The following is an 8,791-nucleotide window of genomic DNA, read 5'->3' on the forward strand; positions in this document are numbered from 1 at the left end:
AATAGGTGATATATAAAAATATGAAAGATATATATATATATATATATATATATATATATATATATATATATATATAATTTACAGTATTAAACAAAAGTATTAACAAAATCGTATTTTTAATTTTATTTATTATGAGGAAAATATATTTATATAAAATGATTAGGATTCCATTGATAAGCTTTCTAAAAGTGTAGAGACATCAAATGCTTCCTTAAAAGAGGATAACTTTCTTGCAGCCGCTTGCTTATTTAAGCTCATAGCGGCGAGTTTAAGTTTGTTTCTCCATTCTTTTGAATCATGTTTTTCTATGGAGCACATAACGATCTCGTTTACTTCATCTTGAATGGCGTAACAGGCGAGCGATTGAAATACTGAGTTTAGGTCATCCTTTGCTTTCTGTTTTAAATTCTTATCTCTGCTGACCAGATTCAAAATAAAAAGACCATCCTTCGTTAAGCATGCTGCAACTGCTTTCAATACTGATAGTTCGAGAAATTGTTTAGGTGGACAGCTCATTCCGACAGTAGTATCTTTACTATCAATATCAAAGAGTATTGCTTTATATTTTTTTTCACATGCTGCGGCATCTTTAATAAATCGAATTCCATCCGCTATTTCTACTTTCATCCTGTCATCAAGAATAAGGTTGAAATATTCGGTGGCCATTTTTAGCATCGCATTGTCGATTTCAACTGCAGTAATTTTTAACTAAAAAAAAAAAAAATTGATTTATTTTCGATTTACGAAAAAAATACACTCAGATTTCTTTAATGAATAACGCTTGACAATAATAAATTTCACGTGTGAATACATACTTTGGGGAAACAATGATGTAAGAACATGCAAAGACCACCACCACCAAGTCCTATAATCATAATCTCCTGTTGTTCTTTTATATCTATTACTGCATTTACGCCAGCGCTCATATGAATGTGATGTTCACAAGCTAGAAATCCAGGATCGGCAATTTTTTTCGTTTTACCACGTCTAGACTTTGCTAAAAATAATTTTGTTAGAGTGTATACACTATACACAATAATTGTGTTATATATAATTATTAATGTAATTATAGAATTTTTGAATTTATTTATGAGAATCATAATACCTTCTTTCAGTCTAGCCTCACTTTGAATAACATATGGATTGTTCAGGAATACAAGACGTCTGAATTCGTGACCGTCCTTTTCCACTTCTTCGACTACGAATGGCCCACTAATGTCGCTCTTCCCTTCGTAACAAATGGTTCGAGCTCCGACATCGGAACCCAACGACAAAAAGGGAATATCATTTTTACCACACAATCCGGCCGGTGCTAGATTGCGTACGCAGTCTTCTAATTCGGTTTTTACAGCGTCCCAACTTTCGAATTTATGTTCTCTGCGTAAAGTAACTATCGCAAGTCTATCACGTTGCGCGCTTTTTAGAACTTGCTGTCGCCCTTCCTTGGTACTGAACAACCAGTCCATTTCTCTGTTAAGTACAAAAAGGATGAGTCAATATGATATATTTATAATTTACAGTCGACAAGTTTACATTTGAAAAGTGTCGAACGTACTTTCCTTGTGGAACGATGAAAGCCGCATACGTTTTCGCTCCGCGTATACAAGGTTGATCTAGAACATAAACGGTATATCGCGGATGCTTGTCTCCCGGACGATGTAAATCCAATGATATTTCTCCTACATCGGCAACACTTCTCTTATAAAGACTACTGCACACTAATGCCGATTGTTGTGCGGACAATATCGCAGATACCATATCATCTATTGAAGATAATCGTTCAGGTGGACCATCGACCAGAGCTAATTCAAGGACCTATCGGGATTACAATCTACAAAAATAAGTTCGACAAACTGCTCACCCAGCTAAAGCTAAGATGACAATGTGACAAATTTCAATGTTTTTATATTACAACGTACGGTCTGGGATAATTTAATAAACTTTGTAGCAATGATCACAAAGATTGGTACCAAACTGCCTTCCTCTAAACGTGCTTTTGATTCAGCTTCATGGCATCGTGATATGCGGAACATGAAACCCGAAGCAGGAAAATAAGATAAGAGCTTTCGCAAGATGTGCTCCTGCAGTAATGATATACAGATATATCTTCCACCATTTCGTAACACTCGTGTGATTTCCTAAAATAAGTTTTACTTGTAAAAATAAAAATTATAAAATGTTTTTTCTACAGTAATTAGAAACTCACTTTAAAATATTTATCAATTGTAGATATAGTTGTCTCTTTGGCATCTGGCATTAAAGCATCTAATGTACCTTTATCGAGAATCACACTGAACTTTTCATCAGGATATGTCATTTTTGTGGCATCCATATGTTCATATAATAAATCTGATCTTGTACTTTTATTTATATCACGCATTTGTTTGATAACAATATGTGATATATCAATATTAATGATATTTCTATGAAAACCAATTTTAACATTTACAATATAAATTTTAATTTATATGAATCAATATATATATATATATAGGATCACAATATTTGATTAAATTAATTGATATATATACAAGAAGATTTACCTATAACCAACATCGTACAGGGACATGCTCAGTGTAGAATTTCCGCAACCAACAATCAAAATATCATCCTTCACTTTGACATATTTTAAAAGTATCTCGCATAATTCTGGATATTCACCATACCTAAAACCAAACAGAAATGCTCAGAGAGAGTGTAACAAGTTATAATTATATATTCAAAAAATTGTCAACATTATACTGCCATAATTATAGAACTTGTACCATTCAAACACTTTTTTGCCACGTTTTTTGAAAAATGTGTTCCAATAATCTGCATGACTGAACTCTTCGTGCGTTTTTGGTAAGAGATTCATGTTTTATATTAGTAGTTAACGCAATTATGTGTATATATATATATATATATATATATATATATATATATATATATATATATATATATATTCCGTGTTTAGACGTAAAAATATAATTCGGGGTTATATTTTCATATAATATAGATTAAATTTTAATGTACATAGAGTATATATTATTACGCTCTACAATTTTGAATATATAGAGAAATGACTATAGATTAAATCATACTGTAAACTTGCACAAACTCGAAAACACTATCACATTTATTTTTTATAACGTTTTCTGTTCGTTTGTTTGGAGAGATACATCACGTGTACTTCCTATATGCATTATGCATTTTTCATTCCCCAAGAATTAGGAATACAATAATTACGACATCTCTGTAAGATAATGCAATTACTTATTGACGATTGTTTATCGACAAAATCAACGATTTATTTCTCCGCTAGATGGCCTTGCACTTCCATTAAGAAAATGTGCATTTCCGATTTCCCGAGAATCGAGTCTGGGCGAGTTTTCGTCGAGCGGGATTTGAATCTCCACTAATCTTCATCAAATAAGTAAATTTTTTCTTTCTTATCACGATCTATTGTCGATAATTCGATATTTCTCTATTATTTTTGTGTATATTATAAATTCCGCCACGCGAATAGCTACTATTTCTTTTTTAGGCGAAGACGCGAATATGTGGCGAGTTTATGGCGCCAACGGTAATTCAAATGGATCACATCAAAGTAAGTGCTATAATATTAACATCATTAAACAGGATTATGTCTAATCCCATCTATTTTTCGTCTGATGAAACGATATGTAGCTTAACAATATGTTTTTACATTTATTATTTATATTTTGTGTATTAAATACAGGTTAATATAGTATATATTGATTAAATATAAAAACTATTATATTTTATTTTATGCTTGAACACGCATATAATTTACAAGTAATTGCTCTCTTTGTAGATTATCTTGATTATTTTTCGTTAGAATATATATCTTGATTAGAAATGACGTTTAATTTATGAACTTGATTTGAATTATGCTATGGCAAAATACTCATTGAAATCTAATAAGAAATAACGCTAATTTTACCTACTTACATTCAACTTTTGAGCGTTTTTTTGTCTTTTATACTTTCACCACCATGTTAGTCGAATCTACCTTGATGTTCTTGCGACAGATCGTGATGCGATTTGTAAGAATACCAAGTATCTTTCAACTGCGGTGAAAGCGTTAATCATTCGGATATCATTCGGCATCACGATTTTTCTTTTGAGATTTCAAAGTTTTGTTAATATAAAGTCTAGAGTAGAATAAGTGATTTTTATGTATAAAAACTGCATATTATACAAGTGTATACAATATAAATGTTTATTTATTTAATATTATCTAAATTTATTAACCAACAGGAAATTTTCATATAGGAATGTAATAACACTGTTGGTTAATAAATTTAGATAATATTTTTGTTGGTTAATAAAATGGTTAATAAATATTAAATTTAGATAAATTCTGTTGGTTAATAAATTTAGATAATATATTAAATAAATAAACATTTATATTGTATACACTTGTATAATATGCATTTTATATATATATATATATATATATATATATATATATATATATATATAATACACATTTTTTTTAAATTCTCTAGCATGATTTTTACTTTCAACATTCCATCGAATTAAAGAAGTTGCATTACGCAAATTCAGAGCAATGGCCACGATAAAAAAATATAATATCTTTAAGGAAAAAGGAACAAAAGTATTTCCGTGAAGAAAAAACAATAAAGGTAAAACTTTGTATCGTTATCTACATCGGTCGAACTCGATAATTTTTCCGCTATGACAAACGCGCGCAAACGCATATCCAAGGCAAAAGATATATAACAATGCATATCGTCGTTTCAGCTTTTATATCGAAATAACTCGATCGTATAAGTCTTCCTCGGAACACGTGTACGCATAGCACACAGGCGCTCTTCGTTAATACGTGGTCGACGACGTGCGATAAAGCGATGCCACCGTACATTGTCGTCTTCGTCGTCGTACCTGAAAAGCGTTTGTGAAACATTAAAAGCCGCGATATGCGACGTTGTCGCCTAATGACGCCCCTCGAGACGCTGCCGGCAAACGATAATTATTGCGCGACGGCTTTATTGACTGTACACCGGAGAATACACTCTCCTCGTTTCTTGCCACGTAGTATGTTATAATTCTGCGCGATGCGACGTCACTTTGTTAATGTCGCATAGGGAATACGCGATAATGTGCGCGACGAGGACGACGGAACACGGTTCAACGGAACCATTGCTCGTTTATATACCGCATATTATAATCTAGTATTTAGATACATCAATATCTCGCATTTATAATATCCGGTTTGCCTTTCAATTTTATCAATTTTTATATAATGATGGTTTCAAGTTTCATATTTTGTTTACCACTATATTCTCCAATATCAATATAATATACTCTGCTTAATAATTGGATGTAAAGTTACAATATAATATCTTCCAATATTAGTGACATTAAATTCTGAATTAATGTCAGATATAAGGCTATCAACAGCACAGCGGAAAATACCAAGATATTTTTTGTAACTACAATTAAGAAAAAATAAGGGATCATTTCGTATAAAAGTTCAGTTGTATTTAAATTTTTAATTATCAACAGTTTGTGAGAGAATATTTCGGTACTGCTTATAGTAGAATTATTAAAGGAGAGAATAATTATATTATTTTTAATTTTTCTTTTATTTAAACAAAATAAAGAAATTTGATATAAATCAAAATATATTTATAATTGTACAATTATATATAATTATATTTTATATCATTTAGTATAAAATTAATTAATCCTTAGCTTGAAAGCTATAATTCTTCCGATTTCGATTTTCTAATGACTATGACGCAAATTTTTTAACACATCAATATACTCTCAAAAAATTCAGAAGAAGCTTGAATATGTTTGAATAATTTAGAACTCTCTGAACAGAATAAACAAGAATGATGGTGCAAATTGATAAGATCGCAGCCATCGTAAAGTAATCGCGTTATAAGTGTGTTTTTATTAAAACCGCCATATCGATCTTATATCCTTCTTAACTCATTTATATCATTGCCCCATTTAGAATGTTTCATATCATTAAGAGTTTGTATACTTTACTGTAGTCGCTTATTTTCGTGTAGTTTCATATTTCTTCATCTCTCTCTCTCTTTCTCTCTCTCTCTCTCTCTCTCTCTCTCTCTCTCTCTCTCTCTCTCTCTCTAAAACAATCAAAATTATCATATTTATCTTTAAAAAAAACCATCTTAAAATCTTTTAAAAGAAAAACAAAGCGCATGAAGAACGAACGTCACAAAAATCTATGTGTACTCCTTAAGTGATTAATGCAGAAAATGCATGTATGATCTCAATGTATTGGATTACAATTTACAATTAATTAAGCTTCACAGCGTTCTATCATGAGAGCTATCGTCGGAAGTATCAGAAATTGCCCCACAGGTGTTGCCATTGATTCCCGTTGGGAAATTAACTGCAACGCGAGCAATTTGCATCACGCAGAAGTCAGGTGCTCATTGACGTTTCGCGCGATATATTGTAATTCATACGCGTTTTAGCCATCACTTTTCGAAAGAGACATAAACAAATGGGCGCGCAGGTAAAGTAAATGTAAAAATTTCACGAAAATTTCACGATAATTGCAGCGAAAGTGTTATCCATAGGTTGCGTGCAATTTTGCACGTATTTTTGTAAGCCAGAAATTGTGATGCTATTTAAAGGCACGGAGTCTATCATTATTTTGTATGTCGGGTTTGCGAATTAAATTCAATAATATTGCGTGTTGCATGAATCATGTTTCAAAATTAAATGGCATGGCTTTGACTTTTTATTTGATTTGTTATACACACATGCTTGTTGCCACATGTCAAATATTTCTCAATTTTAATAATATTCGTGAAAAATACAACAATCTAATTAATAGATATTTTTTGATATCAACATGTCGGCCAATATTTTATAATTTACATTAAACCGTTCGATTGTATTATAATTATGTAGTTGAAGATATTTTATAAAATACTATGATAGAGAGTAAGTCAAGATCGAGTTTTTACGACTGTATATTATTTTTTTTTTTTTTTTATTGACGTGGAAAATATTTTTTCTTCTTCTCTATGATAACTTTATCATTATTACATAGTACTCTGAAAAAATAATGAGAAGTGACTTCAAGAGAAAACTATCAACAGCTCGATAACGTTTACATCGGTCATTATATTGCACAATATATCAGATATTTATCATAACATATAAATTCATCGATTATACAAATAATTATATAAATATATTAATTCCAGTATTCCAAACATAGTGGTTGACACAATGTCAGTTTGACATTTCGATTTTTCTCTTTCTACTTTTTAATTATAACTTTCACTTGATAAGGACCAAAACCATATGTTCGAAACGTCGTGATTTAATAATCAAACAATAAATTGCCAGTTTGGTCGTATAACACTTGTTTTTTAAATATATTAATTTTTAACTATTAAAAGAATTAATTCAAATAAAATTCTAAAAACTAATGTTTTACCGAATCATCATTAAGCTATTGCAAAGTCATCATACACAAATATAATTTATACAATATTCCGCGCTTTTTATGAACTATAATAATCTAATAACCGCCTAGTTTTCACGAAGCAATGATAAAAGTTTTTCCTCGTTCCGTATTATTGGTATAATTGTTTAGGCAAATTCGTTAAGCTACTAAAGAACGTAGTCGATAAATAACTCAATCGTTACGATACATTATATTCAATTTTACAATATATGTCGATATTAAATGTCGCCAAGTTATTTTGATTGGCACCAGAATGTTTTCGAGGAAACATTAATACTTTAATGTTTATTTGGTATTGTTTCAATAGAAATATGTTTTTGATAAAGGAGAATATACATTTGTTTGTGTGAAAATTTATTCAGAGAAACTTGCTTCATATATGTGTATAAATTTAGTATTTTTTGTATAAATTCTCGATTTTTAAACAAAAATTATAATAGATTTTAAAAAATTTTTATACTTTATTAAAAAATATTTTTTTGTTATGTTATTCTCAAATGTATACACGAAATAGGAGGAAAACAAACTAAAATAACAATTATATTAACTTCATAAAATAAAATAATATATATTTACCCAATGAGACAATATTTTTGAAAATGTTTTTAAAAGCAATGGTAATGGAAATTTAATTTTAGAATCATTATGAAATTATTTTGAGGTCTGCGGCAATTTGGTTACCTGGGACATTTCCGAGGAAGCGTATCATTCTCATGATTTTCCCCCTGTTACGCTGCTTATAAAAACGTTGTGATGAATTTCTCGTATGTCATAAAAAAAGCAACATTCTCGACGTGATATGGATTAAGTTACCAGATCGTGAATTTAAGTTTTGTTACAGAATTTTCGTGGACATTTCCCGCATGTAATATAACGACATAATCTAATCTATATGTGTATATATATTTAATATAAATTAAGCATATTTGCGCAAAATTGCGCGTATAAAATCATTTACTGCATTGTTCACTATACGGAAGCAAAAGATACATCAGGTAAGACATTTAAGCAAAAAATTTTTAAATCTATTAATAAATTTAAATATTTTCAATATTTAAATTTACTTAAATCAGTTTTCCAATGTTAATTTTTTTGTATTAATTATATGCAATTAAAGTGCACATTTATATCTGACATACAAATGCAATTAGTAAATGGTTTGATACATCTCATAATTTTATACAGGTAATCTTCTTTTTGAGAATATGCTTGATTCACATCTCGAAACACAGATATGTCAATGCACCGTGTAATTTTGCGAGGTTTAAACGCGGTTAGTGGGTTTTCGCGGCGAATCTGTTC

The 8,791-nt window shown here is 30.1% G+C and overlaps 1 protein-coding gene across 1 annotated transcript; it reads right to left on the minus strand.

Moving 5' to 3' along the window:
- Window positions 1-113: 113 nt before the first annotated feature.
- LOC126849167 (eEF1A lysine and N-terminal methyltransferase homolog) lies at window positions 114-2,924 on the minus strand. Its single transcript, XM_050590774.1, has 8 exons — window positions 2,766-2,924; window positions 2,544-2,666; window positions 2,207-2,423; window positions 1,920-2,138; window positions 1,556-1,815; window positions 1,106-1,470; window positions 816-997; window positions 114-708 (listed from the first exon to the last, which is right to left on the minus strand). The coding sequence occupies exons 1-8, from the start codon at window positions 2,855-2,857 to the stop codon at window positions 160-162; spliced, it is 2,007 nt and encodes a 668-aa protein (XP_050446731.1). The 5' UTR covers window positions 2,858-2,924; the 3' UTR covers window positions 114-159.
- Between the last annotated feature and the right edge of the window lie 5,867 nt (window positions 2,925-8,791).

This window comes from Cataglyphis hispanica, chromosome 4 (assembly GCF_021464435.1).
Source record: "Cataglyphis hispanica isolate Lineage 1 chromosome 4, ULB_Chis1_1.0, whole genome shotgun sequence".
Lineage (NCBI taxonomy): Eukaryota > Metazoa > Arthropoda > Insecta > Hymenoptera > Formicidae > Cataglyphis > Cataglyphis hispanica.

Bases quoted from the DNA above. Each gene is read 5' to 3' on its own strand.
- LOC126849167 (XM_050590774.1), bottom strand. From the start codon at position 2,857: ATGAATCTCTTACCAAAAACGCACGAAGAGTTCAGTCATGCAGATTAT. The intron at 2,667-2,765 runs GTACAAGTTCTA...GTTTGGTTTTAG, and splicing joins GGCAAAAAAGTGTTTGAATG to GTATGGTGAATATCCAGAAT. The intron at 709-815 runs GTATGTATTCAC...TTTTTTTTTTAG, and splicing joins TACATCATTGTTTCCCCAAA to TTAAAAATTACTGCAGTTGA.